This window comes from Pelodiscus sinensis, chromosome 1 (genome assembly GCF_052426305.1).
Source record: "Pelodiscus sinensis isolate ZL-2025 chromosome 1, ASM5242630v1, whole genome shotgun sequence".
NCBI classification, from domain to species: Eukaryota; Metazoa; Chordata; order Testudines; family Trionychidae; genus Pelodiscus; species Pelodiscus sinensis.
Genome location: NC_143052.1, coordinates 230,812,944 through 230,835,886, shown reverse-complemented (window position 1 = coordinate 230,835,886; position 22,943 = coordinate 230,812,944). Strand labels below are relative to the sequence as shown.

General features: G+C 42.1%; 2 protein-coding genes across 5 annotated transcripts in view; both read right to left on the bottom strand.

Moving 5' to 3' along the window:
• The window catches only part of OCA2 (OCA2 melanosomal transmembrane protein), a 367,587-nt gene extending 355,392 nt beyond the window's left edge, over nt 1-12,195 (bottom strand). The window contains exon 1 of the mRNA XM_006116097.5: nt 1,622-12,195. The gene's annotated coding sequence lies outside the window, so the exon portion shown is untranslated. The remainder of the gene's footprint in view (nt 1-1,621) is intronic.
• A 365-nt stretch (nt 12,196-12,560) lies between these two features.
• The window catches only part of HERC2 (HECT and RLD domain containing E3 ubiquitin protein ligase 2), a 200,367-nt gene continuing 189,984 nt past the window's right edge, over nt 12,561-22,943 (bottom strand). For all 4 annotated transcript variants that reach the window (XM_075916267.2, XM_075916303.2, XM_075916286.2 and 1 more), the window contains exons 87-93: nt 20,424-20,565; nt 18,766-18,960; nt 18,571-18,683; nt 16,839-17,029; nt 14,709-14,814; nt 13,899-14,111; nt 12,561-13,331 (exon numbers count right to left, since the gene is read on the bottom strand). In XM_075916267.2, the coding sequence (XP_075772382.2) occupies nt 13,059-13,331; nt 13,899-14,111; nt 14,709-14,814; nt 16,839-17,029; nt 18,571-18,683; nt 18,766-18,960; nt 20,424-20,565 (1,233 nt within the window). In that variant the 3' untranslated portion in view covers nt 12,561-13,058. The remainder of the gene's footprint in view (nt 13,332-13,898; nt 14,112-14,708; nt 14,815-16,838; nt 17,030-18,570; nt 18,684-18,765; nt 18,961-20,423; nt 20,566-22,943) is intronic.

The following is a 22,943-nucleotide window of genomic DNA, read 5'->3' as shown; positions in this document are numbered from 1 at the left end:
ATCCTTTAAACTTGTGACCGGCTCAAGCAGGAAAGGAAAAAGGGAAGTATGGCTTGCCCATTGTTCAGCAAGTAGGCACTGTATTTAACCTCATTTGGAAAATTAACCTGACCTATAGGAATGCTAAATGTCAAAGATGAAGTAACCTATCATGTTAAGGCACCTAAACCAGGAAAGATGTGAACCCTATAAAAACCCCTGCCTATGAGATGTTGGGGGTCGGCTCTGATTTGAACATTGAGTTCCTTAGCCGTACCTTGGTTGCAACCAATAAACTTGAGTTGGACCCAGCCTGAAAGTGTGACTCTCTTCTTGGGGTAAATCAGACTAGCCTCCAAGGGGACGAAACCAGCAATTTATGCAACACTTGGGGCAGGCTAGGGCTGCCACACCTTGGCCTGGACCCTCTCTAGTGGCTGGGGTAGGGGGACAGCCAGGGCTGCCTGCCTACCTACCCCCAGGGGCTGGCGAGTGCTGCGAGCAGGAGGCACAGCCCACTAGTAAATACAATAAAAATGAATGTTTCCAATATGTGCATCTATTCAAAAATACAATCTATTTTTATCTTTAAACTGAAGCATATTCCTTTAAACTTGAAGTGAATTGTTAGTCCACTTCAACAAGTAACACTAAAGTGTGTTCCACACATTGTATAATTATAAACTTTTTCTCTCAAACACTACGTAAAGTTACATTCTGCTCCCAGGTTCACATCTCAAACCATCTTGTTAGTCTTTAAAGTGCTACATTGTCCTGCATTTTATCTCAAACACAGTTTCAGTATGATCTGCATTTGCACAGTTAAGTTTTAAACACGCTAGAGCTCTTAAATAAAGGAATTTGAAACCACCTTAACTCCTGTTTTATCCAGCAAAACAGTCCATTCAGAGTAAGACATTTCTAGTGTAAGCTGCTGCTCTTTCCATTGCAGTTACTCAAGAAAGCTGCTTAGAAATATGAAAAAGCACACTGCAACGAGAGCCAAAATGCATAAAGCCACAGTTTAGCCATACATCAAATCAACAAACACCACCAAGGGAGAAAAAGCTGAGGGCAATTCTATGGTTGTTTAAACAAATTACATAGTTCTACATTGCTTAGCTCAGAGCGGCAGTCATATTATACAACATTATTCTGTTCGTTGTAATACAATCCCAATGGAGATGAAATTCTGTATATTTCATCAGCAGGCATAATATATTGAGGACAAAAAGTTTAATGTTTTAAAATTTAACAAGTAAAATGAAATTTGCTGTTAACTGAAATAAATGACCACAACTTCATATCTTTTCAAGGTTTAGTGGAAACTTGGCATCTCAGTGAATAAGTAGCAAGGTGAATTGGAACATTTGCTATAAATATTGCTTAATATTTTCAAAGCAACAGCTTACAATTTAAATAGTTAACAGTATATCCTGTGGAGTTTTAAAGCATTGTATGTTCAAATGCACATAAATACTAAGACAGACTTAAATCATATCTTATACCATTTTCCAAGTCTTAATGGATTTTTAAATAAAGTTTTTTCAAATATGTTTTAAAAATTATTATTCCCAGATTACTAGAACAGTTGGATCATTTTTCTGTTATGACAACTTTTAGAAAAAAATTGCATTTTTACCTTATTTTTTGTAGAGTTCTTGCAGAGATTCTTTTATTATTGGAAAAGGACTCAAAAAATGAAATGGATTGCACAAAGAAAAGGAAGACTTTAAAACGAACTCAGCTTCTTCAGTTAGGTGAGCAGCAAGATGCCTTGTGTGTTCTGAATGGAAAGTTTATTTATCTAAATGAATAGTTCACAGAGGAAATACAATCAGCTTTTAACAGCATCTCTTGATCTAGGAGTGACCGTAACATTCTATGCACACATATAAATGAAGCAAGAAATCCTAGATTTACTATCATGTGACCCACCCCAGTAAGGAGCTAGCACTTGATTTGACTACCACCACCAGTATTCTCAGCCTCAACAAAACTCTTCCTAATACTGAGCTAGTTGTTACAGAGTGCAGGGAGAGAACAAGTAAATGGATCACTGTTAGCTTTATTAAGCCAACACTTCACACACTCCTGAGTTTTGAGAATAAACTGAAATTTTTTTACTGAAATTGAATACAGCACAAAAGCCTGTTTTAAGTCACTCAACAAAAAGTTACAGAACAGATGATGCTTCAGGGGGTAACCGAGTTAGTCTGCACAGGGTAAACTTAAAAAACAACAAATGGTCTGGTAGCACTGTAAAGACTAACAAAACATGTTAGATGGTATCATGAGCTTTTGTGGACACAGCCCACTTCTTCAGATGACCCGAGTTAGCCACCCTATACTTCAGAACACTAGAGCATCTGAAAAATTTACCATTAGTGTTTAAAAAAAAATTGCGACAGATACCCTTTTTCATTCTAATTGGTCTTTCAAAGACCAATTTATTACAGAATTAAATTAAGGAAAACTAAGAACTTTACTCTAACTGATTTTTGTAATGAAAGTTGGAATAGGTGTGGGGGAGGGAGGTCAATCTGTTATGGCCCTGTATTTTTACAGTAGCCAATATCTGTATAGCATAGGCAGACCCCCCAGAAAGGGAAGTTGCAGCAGTGTGCATGGGAAACAACAGCTAAAATATATGCTTCACAATAGAATTAAAGTTCGCATTTTGCCAGGAACATGTAGGGCTGCCGACAGGCAGGGGAGCAAAGAGGCAGTTGTCCCAGGGCCTGGCTATTTGTTATTAAGCAGCAATGATAGTTTCCCTTGACAGAGTCTCCCTAAAGAAGCACTTGTGTTTGAAGAATTAGTTCAGCCTGGTTTACAATATGAGGTTAGATCAATATCAGGCAATTTATGTCGACCTAATTCCTTATTTTGACAGTGTACACACTACAGCCTTGCTCCTGATGATGTAGATGTCCTACCTCAAAGACATAACTCCACAAGGTGTAGGCCTTGTGTCAGTGAAATTAGGGTCACAAAGTGTCTGTATAGACTCTGTTACTTTATTAGCTGTTGGAGGTCATTCCTGTCAATATGAGCCACGAAACTGAGGAGAAAACCACTTAAAGATTGGGCAGTCACCCCTGAGCAGATATGGGAGTTCCAGCTAGAACCCGGCTGCCCCTGGGCTCCTGGCTCCCCAATCCCAGCCAGGCTGCTGGCTTCTTGCTGGAAGACCAGCAGCTGCTCTTGTTCTGGGCACAGAATGCAGAGCTGAGAGTACAAGAAGTTGCTATGCTCTCGGGGTGGTGACAGACTTTGTTGGGCCCTGTACAGTTGGGGGGGGGGGGGCAGCTTCAGGCCCTCCAGAAGGAGTGAGGCCTTGCGTGGAAGGGGCAGGGCTTGAGCAACCAGCCCTCAGTGCCACATGGACTGTGCCACACCTAACCCCAGCCAGCCCTCAGTACTGCCCAGAGTATGCTGTGTAGGGCTCTAGCAGCAATTTAAAGGGCCTAGAGCTTCAGAGCCTTTTAAATAGCCAGGCCCTGGGACAACTGCCTCTTTGCTCCCCTGCCTGTCGGCAGCCCTACATGTTCCTGGCAGGGAGCTGCTCAGAGCGGAGATCCTGGAATCTCTGCACCCCACACTGCCCCCATTAAGCTGGTGAAAGCACACTTAGAGATGCTCACCCTCAACAATAGTGTGAACATGAACCACTGCAGTAATTACTGTGTTGACTAAGTCAACACAACGTAGTTTTTTGTGTTTATATTAATGAGATCAAGGAAGGAAGAGGAAGTATTTTGACATAGACCTTAAAGTCAGAAGGTGGGCCGTAGTTCGACTGCAAATTATTGGCTCATGAATGTTCCTTGTCTCAGGTGAAAGTAAGCCGGTGCACCCTGGTGCACAGCTCTGGGAAGAGTTGGTTGAGCTGTGGCAAAAGCCAGAAGGAAGCTATTTAAAAAGCTGGCAAGGACCTAGGTTGCAATAGGACAGTACCTTTCATCATCCTATTTTTGGTGCCTCATGTCTCCTTTGTTCTCCATCCTCTTGCTAACTATCTCCACTTTCTTTCCAACGTGCCCCATCAACTTACACGGTTTCCCTTGCTATATAGATTTATTATATATTCTTCTACTGTGAAATCAGTCAAATTCTCCTGTGAGGAATTCATTTAAGGGGCTATGAGTGCTTATTTAAATGTGAGAAGGTTGTCTCAGGAACATTTAGAGGCAAAAACATCGATTTAACTCAGGTGAACAGCACTAAGGTTCACTGGTGAGGCCACAGTGGAGTATTGTATCCAATTCTGGGGCCCCAATTACAGAAAGGTAGTGGATGCATTGGAGAAAGGTCAGCAGAGGGCAACAAAAATTATTAGAATCATAGAATACTAGAACTGGAAGGGTCCTTGAGAGGTCATCAAGTCTAATCCCCCAAGCACCATCTAGATTACCTCGATAGATGTCTGCCTAACCTGCTCTTAAATATCTCCAGTGATGGAGAAAGCACACTGATAGTTGGGAAGTTTTTCCTAATGGCCAATCTAAACCTCCCTTGCTGCAGTTTAAGCCCATTGCTTCTTGTCCTATCCTCAGAGGCCAAGGAGAACAATTTTTCTCTCCCCTCCTTGTAATACCCTTTTAGATACTCAAAAACTGCTATCATGTCCTCTCTCAGTCTTCTCTGGTATTAAAGTTACGATGAAATAATGAAATAATATGAAGTAACAGCACAACACTACTGCTCTTCCCTATATTACTAAAACCATGCACACTAATATCTGTGCTAAAGGCAGATATTAACAAAAATATATTGAAAATCAGTGTTAAATCATGAAAGCCAACAAATTACTCATGGGAGAATTCTGCACCACTGTGCGTTGCACAGAATGTATGTCTCCTGCAAACTTTTTTTTTTCCTCTGTAGAAATACATTTTGCCAGAGGTGCTATAATTACATACGTTACCTACAAGGGACTTTTGAGACACCTGAAGAGAGAGCAACCAACTCAGCCATCTCCAGATAGTGAGGAGGAAGAAAAACTGCTTTCCTCACAGGGCCCTCACAATAGGACAAGGTTGGGAGGTACAGGATATGGGGAGGCAGGAGGAGACAGCAGGGCACAAAGGATTAATGGGGGGCTGAGAAGAGATAGTGGAGGGACAGACTGGGGCAGAGACACACGAACTAGTGGAGGTATAGTATTGGGCTGAATGCAAGTGGGGGTGCAGGGCCACATGGAGAGTGGGGAAATGGTTACTGAGTGGCGGTACAGGGACTATGGTTGCCAGGTGTCTGGTTTTGAATCGGACACTCCAATATTTGAGCTCTCTGTTCGGGAAACAAAATGAGAAAATATCAATGTCCAGTATTTTCTAAATAAGATGTAATATAGATTGTGATGTAATGTCAGTTGTGTCTGGTATTTTTGTTGAAACCATCTGGCAACCCTAGCAGGGACAGATGGAAGAGTAGGGTGGCTGAGCCACATGGAGATAGGGATATGGGGTGCCAAAAGTCAGCCAGGGTTCATGTGAGGGAGGCTCCCCAGTTCCCTCCTCCCTCCCCCAAAAGCCTGTTGAACTTGATAATATTGTGTTATTTTGACACACAAAATATGCAGAGTTGTAAAAGGGTGTAAGAAATTTGTAAACTTTTGGCACAGAATTCTCCCAGAAGTAATACATACAGTAAAAAATGGTTATATTTTGAATTGATTAGAATTTCAAATATATATTTTAATTAGATCCTGTTTTATTGGACTAACTTGTGATTGGCCCAGACCATAAGGTTTTATCAGTAACCATCTTTGAACTCATCAACTTGGGTGGCATGGCCCAAATTGAACTTGGACTCAAAGTAGCCCTGGGTTCAGTTCTACAAAGCAAAAATATGGCCTCCCCAGCTCATCTCTATTAATCACCTACCAGTAAATTTAACACAGTTGTATTACTACTCATGTGCACAAAATATCTATGTAGCATCCTTCATGCATTCTGAAACATGTCCTAATGCTAGTTTTTAGTGTAAACATCCCTTTCCCAGTAGGGAGTGATATGGCGGCTCACAGGCTGGTTGCTGTATGAGAATCATGTAGTTTAGAGCAAAAGAAGTGAGTTTCTGCATTCCTGAGAGTCTTTCCAGACAAGAAACAGTTATGCATTGAACCAGAAGGGATTGTGAGAAGGGGGAGAAAGGGGAAGTCATCCTGGAGCTCTACCAGGTTTGCATTCTTTCTGTGTCTCAAGGGTAGCGATACAAAGTGGTTATTTACAATAAAAACCATACCCAAATCCAACAGGCATTTCACACAGATTGCAGATGTGGCAGACTGCACAGATTCATAGAACAATCCCAAAGCATGAAAGTGACAGCAATAAGATTCATCCTTACAAGCCCACAATACATTTCACAGACGACCATTTTTATAAGGTGTTATTTCCACTTGCAAAAAACATCCAAAATATCTATAACAAAATGTTGTATTGTAGGACACAAGATTAGAATAATTTGTATTTTTGCTCAGCAACTAACTACAATTGGATGGTTTCTTTGAAAGGATGATTTTGGTTGAAGTGATTTATGGTGATTTGTCTGTAATCATTTAGGATCCACCTCTGTGACACTTACTCACTCTGAAATCAGTCGGGCTCATGTGAAGAATACTCCACTTGTTACAGGAGTGCTCTATTTGTATATATGAAAATAGTGAACAGATAAAGTGCTAGTACATAATGCTTGAGAATAAAGTACTTGTGTTTTGCAGGACATACAAAATTTTTCACCATAATGCTCTAGAAAAAGAAACAAACACATGTACACTAAGGTACACCCACTGTATACTTGGTATGAGAGCACTGGAAAGATTGTGATTTGTTGAGCAATGTTATCTTGTTTACGCGTGTGTGTGATCATTGTGTATGATCTCAAAGACGTGGTGTTCCATAGGACGGATTTACATCCAGACCAGCCAGCCATGGTTCACAGGCCACTTGGCAGAGTGAAGTCTTCCAAAGGGCACATTGACAAGATGGCTCAGTGAGGGCATGTAGAACATTTGATCCCAGACTCCATGCTTGAGACCGTACCTTTCCATGCACAGGTATATGGACAGGGTGGAGGGGGGAGGAAGGAGTATAAATTGGTGACATCTCCTCTGTTCACACTTCTGTACTGATTTGTAACAAAGGAAAGCTATGAACAATGAACAGAGGACTCCCAAATAGGGATGTAAAATCCCATTTAATTGGATAACCATTTATACCTAGCATTTAACTGGTTAACTGATTAAAGGAGTATGAGGCAGGGATACTGTTGCAGCCCAGAAGGAGCTATAGCAGGACCTTCTGCTCCCATCTGGCTGCTTCTGGCCCCATGGGGAGCTGCTAGCTTCAGCTCTGAGCCCCTGTGGGGTTGGGTACTGGCAGCCCTGCCCAGGGACCTGGCCTGGCTGGAGCAGCCCTCCACTCACTGTGCACTGGTGGCAGGGGGCTGTTCCTGAGTACTCAATCATTACTTGGTAAGCATCACCCATGAAGGCTGACCCTTACTGGATAACGGGTTATCTGTTCACATCCCTTCTCCTAATCTTTTGGGTGAACCAGAGAGACTTAATGCAAGCTGGCAGATTTAGTCTCACTGCTATTATCCTGATCTATAAACTCTGAGATCAACTTGAATGTATATGATGCACTTTAATCATTTAATAACTCTTTGCAGATTTATCAATAAACCATTAGTTTTTAGTTTACTAATGGACTGGCTAACAATGATTTGGGGACAAGATCAGAACTGTATTTTGATCTTGGTGAGTGTTTGGTTCTTTGGAACTGGAAGAACCAAAATGTGTGATTTCTGGTTTTAATAATTATTCAATCACAGAAGTCTGATTTATCTGGGTGTCTCATGAGGCACTGGAGGGCTTGAAGGGAAGTCTGTAGCTTCAGAACAAATAGTATAACATTTTGGAAGCACACGTGTTACTGACTCGGTGAAATCTTAAAATATGGCACAGTTGTGGGTACATGCCTTGTTTTCTGGCAGTCTGATCCTACTAGAATACAGTACACCTCCAGTTTATCAAAACTGTACAATACAGCGTGTGCCATATTGTATTGCAAGTAAAACAAGAGGAACTCAATTAAAAATGTGAGGCTTGTGTTACTCCTCTCTCAGGAAAAGGCTAACAAAATGCTGGTTGCTCTACTGTCTGGGCGGCTGACAGAAGGAAGATCGGTACCTTCCTCCAGGCAATCTGCAGTGAGAAGGCAGAGACCATGAGCACAGCAATTCAAGGACATTCCACAGAAAACAGCAATCTGGGGTGTGGAGACACAGGGCACTGTCTTGTCTCTGGAGACCAGAATTGTTTACCTGCCTTCTGAGGGGCAACTTTATGGATGGCTTGTCCTCACTGGGAACCTTTGCCATGGTCTGCAACACACATAGTGCCAGTGGTGCTAATAAAGGTCAGTGCTCTCTGGGCACTGGGAGAGCCTCAGAAGGCATTGGAACTACCACTAATCTGAATCTCCTACCTGTCTGCAATTGGTGGCAGATCCCTCACCGGGAGGCTATGGGGACCTGTGATGGGGTGTACCAACCTCACACTGGGGTCTGAGAGGTTTAACCTGGCTCACCTGGCCCTACCCCTGCAGGCCTGCTGGGCATGCTCCAGCTGGAGGCCAAGTATAAAGGTTTGTGGAGTTGCTCAGTCAGGGCTGCCAGATAAAGAGGTGCTGTTGAAACCCCCGAGAGGGAACCACCCAAGGACCAAGCCATGAAGGCCTGTCTGCAGGTAAGACCCCCCCAGTCCGGAGGGGAGAAACAGATGGCTACATGGAAGAGAATGGTAGGAAGTAATTGAGGGTGGGGAGTTGTATCCCAGGAGCTCAGCATGTTTGGATGGGATTCACCACCAAGCCATTGGCGGTCCACCCCCGAGCTGGGACTCAGTGGAGAGGACAGGTGCAGGGTCCTCCTACTCCCTTCTCACCAAACCCACAAGGAGATCCATACCCATTATCACGGACTCTATTAGGGCCACATTGCCCTGAGACAGAAAGGCATTGTTACAGATAGCTGCTGGGACAAGTGCCTACAGAGAGGAGCTAGGTTAGAGGCTTGGCCTGACTGCCATGATGGTCAGAGAAGACCACAGGTGGAATAGACACATGAAGGGTTGAATGCTATTCAGGGGTCACTGAGGCCCACTGCCCTTGTCCCCAGAGGGCAGGAAAGATGCCCTGTGACTGGCCCCATCAGGCCCAGGAGTCCCCATACGTGTCTGGTGCAGGCTGGCAGCCTGAACAGAGTCCTTTGCCCTTCTTGCTTGGTGCAAAGAAGAGTCACTCTTCTTTGACTTCTACTTAGTAGGGATGTAAAATCCCCTTTAACTGGTTAAACATATTATTTAACTGGTTAACCAATTAAAGAGCAGCCAGGAGGCTGCTCCAGCACAGGCCCCCTCTGCCTGCCACTGGGCTGGGACGCCCTCCCCCTACCACAAGCAGAGACTGCTCCAGCCAGATCGGAGTGGGCCTGCCACAGAGGCTATGCTGTGTACGTTGTGTGGCTGGAGCAGTCCCCCTGCTTGTGGCAGGCAGAGAACTGCTCCAGTGCCCACTAGTTCACCAGAACCAGTAAGCATCAGCCATTCAAGTTGGTGCTTACTGGTTAACCTTTCACATTGCTCTTCACGACTGGTGCCTAAGAAGCAGGAGTGCCAGACAGAGGGGTCCCATGTTTTCAGAAGAAAAGCCTAGGGATACCTGTTGTAGGATTTTGCTAGAGGTGGGATCCCTGAGTGACCCCAGAAGGGCCAGTAGCTGAATGCACCAAGTTAGGGTGAATTTGACACACTTGCAGGATAGCGATGAGATCGTAGATCTTCTGGAACCAGTTGAGTAATAGTTAGATCTTTGCCACTGATGTGCCTATGCGTCTACTCCCAGGTGGGTTATCCTAGTGAATAAGATTAAAGAACTTTTCTTAGTGTTTATCACAAAACATGTGCTTCCAAGAGGTCTGGTGTTCACATTGTGGTGTTATAGAACACAAGATAAGTCAGACCAATGTTTAGAGTGTCATCCAGAAAGGGGTATAGGCGAGTCCTGTGTGACCGGAGCCTAACTATGATCATCACAAACATCTTTGTGAAGACCCTTAGGGCCAATGGCCTCAAACTTTCTGCACATGGTCTCAAACTTCTCCAGGGGAGGGTCTCCATTTTACTTGTGTGCTCCATTTTACTTGTGTTTTGCTCAGATTCCACGTCAGAAGTGATTCTTTCTTGGTAGAGGCAGCAGCAGCTGACTCAAAGAACTAGGGCATTATGGATATTTTTGTATTTTCTGGGATTTTCTTTTTTGCACACATCATAGGTAGGGTTACCTGGACACAGCCAAAATGTGATCTCTTGTGATTTGCTTTACGTAGAGCCAAATCCCTCTAGAGAGCTTTCCCCCCCCTCCACACACACACACTTTGTCTGTGTCTCTCGCATCAGAGTTTCACTCCTCCGGGGATGGGAAAGGGTCTGATTCAGATGGTGAGGGGAACTATTTAGGAGCCCAGCATCTCTCCTCAGGGAACATAAAAGATAGTTTAGGCCTTGTGATAAAGACCAGTATCCCAATAGGGAAATCTTTGTGGTCTTGTTTTATCTCCTGACTTATGCCCCTGAGCTGGCAGAATAAAGTCTGTCTTGTCCTTAGAGCTTCTGTTCTGATCAGATCTTGATTGGTTTCTCTATGGTGGAGTTATGAAGCAGGCTGGGTATGATTTGCCTTTTGTTAAGACCGAGATAGCTACTTTGCATCCAGAGCAGCTTCGTCTAGTGCTTGTGCAGTCGATCTGCCATGTTTGAGATGGAACAGAGGAGCCCAGTGAGAAGGAACTCGGGCTTTGGGTGACTGTGATCACTGCAAGGCTCAGACACCTGTGAAGGACTCTATTACAGGGGTCCCTTGAAACCCATCAGTTGGTCATGCCACTGAGCACACCAGCCTGCCCTCTGGGGCGCCCTACCACCCTGTCTTGCTAGACCAGAACCTCTGGTCTTCCTCAGCCAAAGCACTGAGTTGGGGTAAAAGCCCACCCCCAACAGAGAAACACAGATGCCAAACCAGCTCAGCTCTGGGAGCTATCAGCTATAAAGCTGTTGACAGTACCTAGTAACACAGTTCCAAAGAAGACCAAAACCCTAAATAAATCCATCTTACTCTGTATAAAGGTTTTACACAAAGAAAGCTTATAAATGCACCCTCTTTAGCAAAGAAAGAAATATGCACAGTTGATACCCCAACCCTGTGTAACATTTCCACTGGGCTTGATAATAAACAAGATATTGTAGTAAGTAGAAAATATAGGATTTAAGTGATTGCAAGTGGAAACAAGACAGATCAAACTAGGTTACCAAGCTAAAATAAACAAGACACACCAGCTAAGCTGAATACACTAAGAAATTTGTTACATGAAAATCCTTACCCTAACAGTTGTCCTAATCATCTTTTTCACGAGGTAGGTAGCCTCCTAACTTGAGTCCAGTTCTTCCCCGCAGGCATCCTGAGTGGTATGGCGGCCTGTATGTCTCCTACTGTTTGGTTTCCTACCTTTATATCCCTTGGGCCCAAGGCAAGAATTCTTTGTTTTAGTCCAGATTTTTCTTACCTTGAGAGAAGTAGCAGATCAAAAATGGGTTCCAGAATCAGGTGGCCTGGCCACATGTCTCTGTAGGACCAACAACAGTTTGGGCTTCAAGAAAAAACAAACCCATTTACAGATCATTGTCTTGAGCACCGGGCTATTAAGTTTCCAGAGTATCAGAAATTGCCCTCATTAACCCAGGTCTATATTCAATATTTTTAACTTCACATACAATAGTGATGCATGCAGAAAAATAGAATATGCACATTCAGCAGATCGTAACTTTAAAAATGGTGCATTTTGCCTAAACAGTCTGAGTTATACATATATATGCGCCAATGTTCATAAAGTATAGGGGCATGACATACTGACTTTGGGTGCTTGTGACACCTGCACTGCTCAGAGACCAGACTAAAATATGGCAAGGAAACTGAAAGCAAAGTGTTCAGACTGCCTGAAAAATACCCAAAACAATGAAGTCAAAAGAAAAGGGATGGGAGGTAAGCAAACCACCATCATCTGTTTTTGCAGAAGCAGTATAAGTGGAAGAACAGGGCATAATCAGGGTGATGCAGCTTTGGCTCACCTCTGAAAGCTGAATAGAGGAGCCCATGTGTAACAGAACTGTGGGAGACATTGGGCTGCAGAAAAAAAAACATTTAGCATAAAAACAGCCTTAAAGATTTGACCCATTTTACAGTATTCTTCTACCAGCTACACATTACCATAAAATGTCATAATAAAGTCTTCGTGACAGAAGTTTTATTTAGAGGGAAATTATAATTTCTGCATATACATGGCACAAATTATTTATATACAATACACTTCCCATGATAAGAATTATGATGATGTTCACAGAAAGGTATCAATTTGAGAGACATAAGCTAAAATATACAAATAGGGGGAGGAGGTGAACCCAATAGTCTTTTTCATTTAATTGCCTAGAGATGTACTTCAAGGAATACTGATAATTTAATGTTCAAAAGATTTTTTAATAAACAAACTTCTAGTAAAGTTAATTGAAATATTTATAATACTATTCAGTTGTTGCACAGTATGTCCAATATACAATCAAGAAGTTACACAGAACACAACACTTATTATGAAAAAAGTCTATTGCACCCACATTTTAAAGGTTTCACTGCTTTTTCTGGATGCTGCACTACCATATGTATATAAACATTTACAACACTTTAGTAAACACAAAGCTTCTAAATGTAGTGCAGTCTTATGGGGGATTCTCTCAACTCTTAAAATAAATGTTAAATGCCCATATACTGTGCCATTTATTCTAAGCAGATGCCTGAAGTTATACTCCATTATTCCTATTGTGAGTAACAAAAATGCTTTCCCCGTGTTCAGAAGATTAGTGTTCTTCTGTTTATACATATTCTGTACTCCTTTCCTTAAATGCCCCTAGTGGCATTTCATGCCTCAGTGCTTGTGATATTTGTCTCATGTTATTTGCTTCAATGTCCTGTTAAATAATCCTGTGTAGAGTCTGAAGCAAAAGAATCTGCATCTTCATTGTCAGAATCATCACTACTATCATCAGCAGCTGGCTCTCCTGTCAGTGCTATCCGGGCATAATCATCAGTGTCTATGGACTTGCAGAAATGAATGGCATATTTCAGTTTCTCCTCCAGTACCTGCTTACAAGAATACCGGGGCAGCTTCAGTAGAAAGAAGCATGTATATGACTCAGGAAGGAAGTGGTCTGGAGGATTGTATTTATCCAAAACCTGTCAAACAACAACAAAAGGCACAAGCCATTTAGTTTTACTGATCAACACCACAGAGAAGACACTAAAGGATTTTTTTAATCACTTAGCATCAGGGTAAGGAGACTTTTAAAAATAATAGCTGCTTAGTCAAATACATCGTTTTAATATTATATTTAAAACATTATTCTATATAAGATTCTGAAATGAACAGTATATGCTAAAAGAGCAAGATAAAACCCACTATGTAATTTGTAAAATACTAAAAATGCTTCAGTGTGAAAACCACAGCTTCAATGAATTAAGTTGAAACATTTAAGATGATAAAGGGTCTCTCGCAAATATTAGCAAAAGCAGGAGTGATTACCATTGAGGGAAACTCAGCAAAAGAAGCAAAATAAGTGGGCAGTGTGGGTAGAGGGAGTCTCAGAAAACAATTGCCCAGCTCAGGAAATATCCAGAGTTGGACCAAAGAAAATATTTAAATAAGTTAGTTGATTAGTTACGTATTACTGTTCTATGAACTCTGAAGTTCATTCTCCTGTTTACCACCACTCTATTACCAACCTGCAAGTCTCTTGACCGTACCTGAATAACGAAGTCCCTGCCTCTGAAGTCTGCAATAGTTCTAGGCAGCCTTGTCCTGCCCCATACAAAACGTAGGAAGAGAGATCGTTCAGTATTGGAGAAGGATTCCATCACCTCCCAGAACCACTGTATCAAGGAGGCAGTAGGTTCAATTCCTTTATATGTGGCTACAGACTTCAGAAGATGAAGGGGGATATCTGGGCTTCCACATACCTGGAAAATAAAACATGAAGACAAGAAAAAGAACTGATCAGAATTCAGTCGTCCCCTTCACTCCATCATTATGTTTAAATCAGTTTATTCAATGACAAAATTAACATTTCAAACATCTACTAGCTATGGTCCATTAACTCATTCACTCAGTGATGCTTAGCATTAGGGACAATGACTAGTCTCCTTTTATGCTAAACTTAACATTTTGCAACTCTGAAGTGCTGTACAAAGTTAAATTAGCCTTCAACAGCTCTGGGAAGCAATATCCCCATTTTACATCTGAAGAAACATACAAAGATTTTGATCCCTTTTCAAGTCAAATGTCAGCTCTCAGTAGCAACTAGTTCTTAGTTCCCACAATCTATTACATTACACTGCCCAATTGCATAAAAAAGTACTTCCATAAAGATTTTGATAGTACAACTACATAACTATTTTCTACTCTTCTCCATCACCTGCAAATTACCTGCAATCTACTATAATTAGACTGCATATTTTAGTAGGGCTAAAAAAATTAGTTGGATCAGTAATACTCAAGTAAATGGCCTAATTTTACATCATCAATCCAACAGAAATAGTGAATGAGAAAACTTATACCATTGTTTCCAGTTCATATCCTGTGAAGAGTGAAAGAAGAGGAACAGGAACAACCCGGGCCATCCCTTCCCGAACTGCTGCAACTTGTTCATCAAATTCATGAAGCCTGAAGACAGACATTTCAGCAGAAATAAGTTCTAGTGAATACTTACTTGAGCGGCTTACATTCAGATTTAAAATTACTGAATCAAAAATAGTTTAATTATGCCAATTTGCTGCCTCATTTATACTAATCAACAAGCATTTGGGAAATTTTCATACCCTGGGATGCCCAGTTAGGCTTCTTACATGCAGTTACAGCTATTTCATTAAAAGTGACTTCATTTTCAGATGTGCATAGCACAGCCAGCTCCACTGACTTCAGAATTCTGGCTGCCAAGGATCAGAACACTTATTTATGTTTTTACATATGGATTCTGGAGTCTACTTAGACACTTAGGGTACACAAATTTTGGCCTTAGTTTTTAGAACAAGATTGGAGTTTAAGGTTTTCTAGGCAGAAAGAATTTCTTGATTTCTGGAATCCCTTTTACATGAAGCATGAAAAAGTATGTGGGAATGTGAGTTGTAACATTAAAAAAGCTTAGTTAAGCTTTAACTATTCTTATTAAAGATTTTTCTTGTATGCTCTTATCCAATTAAGATGTTCACAATTTGGTGAATCTGGATGTAATGATTGTCAGATTAACAACTAAAATGGAAGCTATTCACGTTATCCTATATAAAAGGATTACAGTACTTTAAAAAGTAGTTACTAATGCTTGATTTTTAATTATGAATATTTTATGTGAAAGATCCCATGCAGTTTCCAGCAAGATGGATCTAACTTCTGAAATACTCTGCCTAAAAGCCCCATATACATATATAATGAAAGGACCATTTCTGCCCCCTAAAGAGTTGACAAATATAATTATAAGGAGAAACAGACAAGCACAAAGATAAGGACAGAAAAGAAAGTAACAGGTCTGTTTTGACAATTAAAATGGGGTTTCATAGAGAGATGGAGCATTCCTATTTCTGGCAAATTCTGGCCATCAGGAAAGCCCTTTGGGGGGTATAGGTAAGCATCCCCAAAATCCAGGGCCACAAAGCCTCCTTTCCAGTGATCTTGACCTTAGTACATCTTAGCTTAAATGGAGTGTATCCGCCATGCAGTGTGCAAGTTAGATTGCATTGGTCAATGACTGAACACTGAGGGTAAACATTTTATTAAAGACAACATTGAAATTATATAATCTGTCTCTCTCTATACAACAAAAAATTCCTACAGGATGACAGAGTGATGTCATCACATCATCTGCGTTTCCCCTGGAGCCAAGATTCACCCACTCACAGCCTGGCCCTCCCAGACGCCACATGGAGAGCCGGGGCTGTCATGCTGTGGCCCCAGCCTGGCCCTCCCCAGTGGCCGGGGAGAGAGCACGGCCTGTCTTTGCCCAGCCCTCCCTCCCCTGTGGTGGTGGGGGGGGGGAGAGGTGAGGGGGAGAGAGCACCAAGGCTGGAGCAGCCTCAGCAGGCTGGGGGGACAAGAGGGTTGGCGAGCGTAGCCCCCTAGTACATTGGTTAAGAAAAGAATGGCTGTACATCCAAGTATGGTGCTTAAAAATTATCCAAAAGTACAAAGATTGGTTTAAAAAGTAATACAACATAGTACATGATCAGCAATAATCAACATAAAATAAATACATCTAGGGATACAATTTATACTGGGATGGGGAACCTATGGCCTGTGGGCTGGATCTGAGCCATAAGACTCAGGCTCCCCCTTCCCCTCTGCAGTGGTTGAGCTGGCACTAGCACGCAGATTCAACACGGAGGCTCTGCCTGGCTGTGGGTGAGGATGGAGGGGAGGGAGCAGGAAAGAAGCAACTCTGCGTGTTGTAGGGAAACACTCCCTGTCACTCCCACTGGATGGGAATTGACAGCTTAAAACCGTTTCCCCTTATTTTCTCAAGAATATGCGAGGCCTGAGTCACTTTTTTCCTTTGATTTATAATGCCAGGGAAATAATTGGCTAATACTGTACCCAACACCACCAGAGCAGTACATTGCATGGCATCATGTAAAAGCAAAACTTTTATAGTTCCAACCCTTTATTTAAATCTGTACTAATGAAGTTATTCAACACACCTGTAGTTTATTGCCAGTCTCACATATTCAGCTCTATTATTCAGTGTAATATGGGTATATTTGGAACTCAGTTGAATGTCTTGGCCACTTGCATTTGGCACAGTGAAGGGAAGACTCATGGCTTCGAACTCTTCAGAAGTAGCTTCGTTGTCTCGAATGTACATAAGCCCCGGAATAAAATCTTTATCAACCTTTCAAAGGAAAACAAATCTGTGAACTAAAACTGAAGTTATTCATTCTTCACCTCTGTGTACTTTTCACATGGCACAGAAATGTTTTTCACAATAGAACAAGGAGAACTAATCACATCTACTATCCAAATAATTGTATAATCACTAATATTTGATATGGTTACACAATTATTAAATTAATTGATATCTAACATCTCTAGTTTAGTCATGCAGTTCAAATTAAACAATATTTTGTTCTGAAGGGCTGTTTTGAATCACTGTTTTCACACTTTTTCCTCCCCTGACCCCCCACATCAGAAACAGCAGCGGGGGCGGGGGAGGAGGAGCACAGGCAGAGCCAGTGCTTGAGGGGAACTGACAAGCTGACTCCCAGGGAGCACTGGCTCCTGCTTTCCCCTCCTCCCCCTGCACTGCCTCTGTAGGGGGGGGGGGGAGAAAGATGGCTCTGGAGCCAGTACTCATGGAGAGACAGCTTCCTCAGTCAGGGAAACAGTTCTCCTGCAGTTTCTCTGTGTTCCCCACACTATATCTTTAAGCTCAGAGGTTCAGGTTTTTTGTGTTTCAGTTTTCTCACATGAAAGTGCCCCTGGGGTTACATGATGGCACTTTCCCCAATAGACCCAGATAGACAGTTAACCACAGTCAGAATTAAACTTCAGAAGATCTGATACAAAACCTTGAAAGCACAATGAAGGTAACTAAAAGGCTCCCATTCCTGTTGCAATTAACTCCTTGAAACCTAGAGCAAATATAACAACCATCAAGCAAACAGAGAACATCTAATATTTGTACAATATTACAGGCATCTTCAAAGCATATACATGAAAGAATTTTAAACGATAAAAATCTGACTCAAGACTGGCTAACAACCAAGCAAATGCATGAATGAGGTGTTGTTGCTGCCCTTATAGTAAAAGCTCATTAAACTGCATCAAGTCCATCCCAAACAATTCAGGATAATTATGTGTACAATGTTAATCCATCTTTACTATAAAGTCCCTTTAAACAACCAGTTTCTTATTTCCTTTTGTGATAGTTTACGAGGGGTTTCACTGTGTTAAGTTCAATTAGCTTAACTCTTTTCATAAGACTTCAATTTATTTAAATTTGTAACTAGAAGGAAAAAATTGAGATTTACACTGTCTCAAAGCTAAAAGAGGTTCATCAAAATGCACCAACAGGCTACAGATGCTGAATATCAGTCTTACACTAATTTCTCTTTCACTTTCTATAAATTAGACCTACTCAACATTTAAAATTAAGGACATGAAGCGACATGACTCAGGAGTGTAAAAGATCCATATCCCTGAGAAACACAGCTATTGACGACACAACCCCCAGAGTAAACAGAGCTAGAGAAACAGAAAAATGCTTCTGCTAATGTACCAACTATAGTTAAGGAAAAATCCTTCATGACTTTGTACATGCTGTAGCTACACTACAGATACATACTTGGATATCTATAGCACCCCAAATGTGCTGGGACAGTCCCTATAGGGTAGGCATGTCTTTACATCTATGATCAAAATCTCCATACTTACTTCACTGAGATCAGCAATTGTTAGATTCATCCCTGCCAGCTGTTTCCATACTGGTTCTGCTAGATTGAGGCTTAGAGGGCTGCCGGTTCTGATTGCAATGCCCAATAGCACACCTGGACACAAAAAATATTGTAAATTCTACACACTTCACATGGGCAAAGATTTGTAAAGTTAATACACATCTAAAATATTTACCAAGGAAACGAAACATGTTCATATGTAAGAGAGACTTGGCAGCAGGGTTTAACAAAAAGCAATCTCTATTTGCTCCTGATTCATCTCTTCCATTTGGGGTCACAATAAGGAGAGGTGTAAGCCCATTCTGGAGTTCTTCACACATTTCTGCTATTGATTCACTGTAACCTCCACCACAGTCATCCACAGACTCACCTTGTGAAAACAAAAAGGTGATTTAAGTATGCAGATAATTTCAATGTTTCCAAATGCAATCCTGAATTAAATGTATTGATATTTCTCCTTTGCAATGGATAAATAGAAAAATAGTATTCAAAAGCTGCATTGTCGTATTAGTTAATAAAATAATGACAAATTTTGGTTCTATAATATAGTTTCCTCCTTAAACAGGATTATTTTTACAACCTTGTGTAAGTGTTACCATCAGACATATTTTAAAAAATTTGGCCTGCAAAGTTGGTCATTAAGAACAAAGCAAAAAGAAACCAAAACAAATTACATCATCAACATGGACTTGATTAAGAGTGTAGTTTCAGTTAATCCTATTTTAAGTTATGATGGTTTTAAACTCCTAGTTAAACTATATTATATCTTAAAAGTACCATGCATTATTACTGTATCACTGCTAAGGATCAAAATAAGGAAGCAGTTGGATTGAAGGACAAAAATAAAAGATTCAGTGAACATAAGGTTCCTAGGGAATATTTTAAAACAGCCTTTCACTTTGATACAAAAAAATGTCAATATAGCCATAGTTTAAACGTTATTAGCAACATCCTAATCTGGTTTACTTTTCAACATTAACGTAAAGTGAAATGCAAATTGTGAGTTTAGTGAAAATTTAATTTCAGACTTACATTTGGGTTAGAAAATGGCATTTTTAGAAATATTAATTTTTAAAGTTCACTATCTTTGGAATTTAAGATTACAATGTTTGGAACATTTCTTCTTATACTTCTTCTGAATGCTTGGAAAATGGTCTTTTCAATGCCTAGCATTTCCCCCTAGGGTTGCCAGATAGTTTAAACAAAAATACTGAAAGCCACCTCCCTCCCAAAAAAAGCCACTGTTGAGGAAAAAAGGGGAGGAGGACGGACCAAAGTTGAGGAGAAGGGAAGGGAAAAAAAAAAAAAAAAAAGGACCCTGACAGCTATTAAGTAAAAAACACAACCACAACACCCAGCATGGCCCCTTTAAGGCCTTTGGGGTTTGTTCGTTTGTTTTTTTTACTGGTGGCCATCTTGTTTTCTTACTCTGTGCGGGAAGAGGGCTCCCCTGCGGACAAGGTAAGTGGGGAGGAGGAGGGGTTCGGAGGGGCTAAGGGTAGGTCCAGGGTGGGTTGGGAGGTTCAGGGGTTGGGCCCACATGCTGAGTTGTGGTAGGGTTGCCAGGTGTCTGGTATTTTCGCCTCCTGGCGAGGGGCGGGGCAGGGGGGGGGGGGAAAATCAGAAAATACCGGACATTTTAGGTGTCCGGTATTTTCTGATTATTTTTTTAACCAGACAGGAGGCAAAAATACCGGACTGTCCAGGTCAATACCAGACACGTGGCAACCCTATTTCCCCACCACGTCCTACTGTAATGACATCCCCCACTCCAAAGGAATAAAAGAATAAGATTATAAGCAGAAGTAGGATTGAGGAAAAAATAATTCTTACCAACAAACTTTACTTTCCAAACACGGTGAGGAAGGAGAAGACTGTCTGGACTGAAGGAACTCATTTTAGCACACATCTGACCAAATACTGACTTTGTACCATCAGGACCAGCCAATCCACCTTTACTTCTAGAACGCTTTACCTAACAAGTGAACAAGTGCACATTATAATATGGCTGTGCTGCACTGTATTACACCAGCCCATAACAACATTTACCATGCATGGCACGCACACACACACAAGACTACTTACGCAGAGGAATTTACACAGGCTAAATGTGATATATATACTGACTGTCCAAAGTTCAATTTCAAATGGTCCAGATGAAATTTCCTTCCTGCCAGGCTCTTACTACCATACATTCTCCTCCAACTGCCCCACCCTCCTTCAAGCACAAGTAGACAGAGTCAGTTTAAATTTCCTCTTTTCACCTCCCATCAAAACATTTCCCCACCTCAACCATTCTGATCCATCATCCAGAGCTAAAGTGAGGAAATGGGGGAAGAATAAACATAATAGCCTTATTGGGTCAAACCAACAAACAGAATGGCCAATGACTCAGCTTGCCCAGTATACTGTCCTCTAATAGTAACAGGTGTCTGATGCTCCCCAGGGAGTGAACAGAACAGGGCAATTTATCAAGTGGCCCAATATTAGCTTCTTGTAGAAGTTTAAGGATACTCACAGTACAGTGTTGCATCCTTGAGTATCTTGGTTAATAGCCATTAATGGACCTATCTTCCAAGAATTTAATCGACCACTTATTAACCCCCCCCTTTTTTTTTAATACTCTCGGCCTTCACATATCTTGGCAATGAGTTCCATGGCATGACTGGGTGTTATGTGGAAAAGTAGCTCTTTCTGTGTTTTAAACCTGCTGCCTATTAATTTCACTGGGTGACCCTTGGTTCTTGTGTAATTTTTAGGTGATTACCATCTGATCCTGAAGACTTCTTATTGTTTCATTTAATTGTGGAAGCAGGCTCTTTGCTGGCCAGGCCTCTCGCGTGTATTGCCATCCAAGCAAAAGGTCAACCTCCCCTTGATGAAAAACCTTACAGTATGTAACTTAAAGATCAGCGACGAACAGGAACCAAAACCAGACCTGAAAAGTTCATGTAAAGTTCGTGCTGGTTGTGTTGATTGTGCCATGCCCGATAAGGCAGAAAAGGAAAAACAGGAAACCATCTCACCCCCTTACTCCTGTCACTTAACAGACAGGATATCTGCTAGCCTATCACAAAAAGTGCACAACAGCTTTCTCTATAAAACAGCTTCCCCTCATGTATCAATTTCAGGAATCCCGAATAAACATTGGATGGCAGAATATGAGCCAGGTCTGAGGACTGATCACCCGAGGGCCACCTCCCGCTCACCGAACCAGATGAGTTCCTGTAAAGCATAACATATACCAAACATAACGAATCCAAATATGCTGTTATTGTTGTAGTTTGTGTGTCTGTTAAATGTAAGTATTGTTATCAGAAATTGTTTAGAGGTATTGTTAAGTAGTAGTGTTAAAAGTTTTAGATAAATGATTAGTCTTATAAGTTACATTTACATCAGTGTTACTTAATAATCCCTGGTCCCTTGTTAACAACTATTGGGATTTAGAAAAACCTCAGGGAATTTTCTTTACTGTATTGCATTTTGCTTATTGGTCATTCTAATAATTATTTGGTGCCTACGTACGTAAGAAATTGATAAAATAATAATTTATACATAGAAGCCTTTTAATAAACGTTTAAAAGATATTTAGTAATAGTTTGCCTGTTTCTGCGCCTCCCTGGGACTAGCCACATTTCCGAACCTTTTACTTTAAACCACATTACAGGCAGTCCCCCGAGTTACGCGGATCCTACTTATGTCGGATCCGTACTTACGAACGGAGCTTTTCTCGCCCCGGAGAACGCGGGCGGCGGGACCGCCCAGACGCGCCGCAGTCCCACCGCCCGGGTCCTCCGTGGCTTTGCTCCGCGTCTCCCAAGTCTGCTGGGGGGGGGGGGGGGCGCACAGCTAGTGCGCCCTCCTCTCTCCCCCCAGCAGACCAGGCTTTTCTCGCGGACGCCTGTGGTAGAGCAGCTGGGGCGCTGCCGGTTGGTCCCGCAGCGCCGCTCCTCAGTGCTACTGGACCAACCCGGCAGCACCCCAGCTGCTCTGCCCCAGGCGTCCTGACTCAGCCACTGCTGGTCAGTTTCAGCCGCGGCTGAATCAGGACGCCTGGGGCAGAGCAGCTGGGGTGCTGCTGGGTTGGTCCAGTAGTGCCGAGGAGCAGCACTACTGGACCAACCCAGCAGCACCCCAGCTGCTCTGCCCCAGGGGGCCCCAAGTCAGCCGCTGCTGAAACTGACCAGCGGCTGACTACAGGAAGCTCGAGGCAGAGTTATTCTGCACCGGGCTTCCTGGTATCAGCCGCTGATCAGTTTCAGCAGCAGCTGAATCTGGCCGCCTGGGGTAGAGCAGCTGGGGTGCTGCCGGGTTGGTCTCCGCAGCGCCTAGGTGCAGCGCTGCAGGGATCGA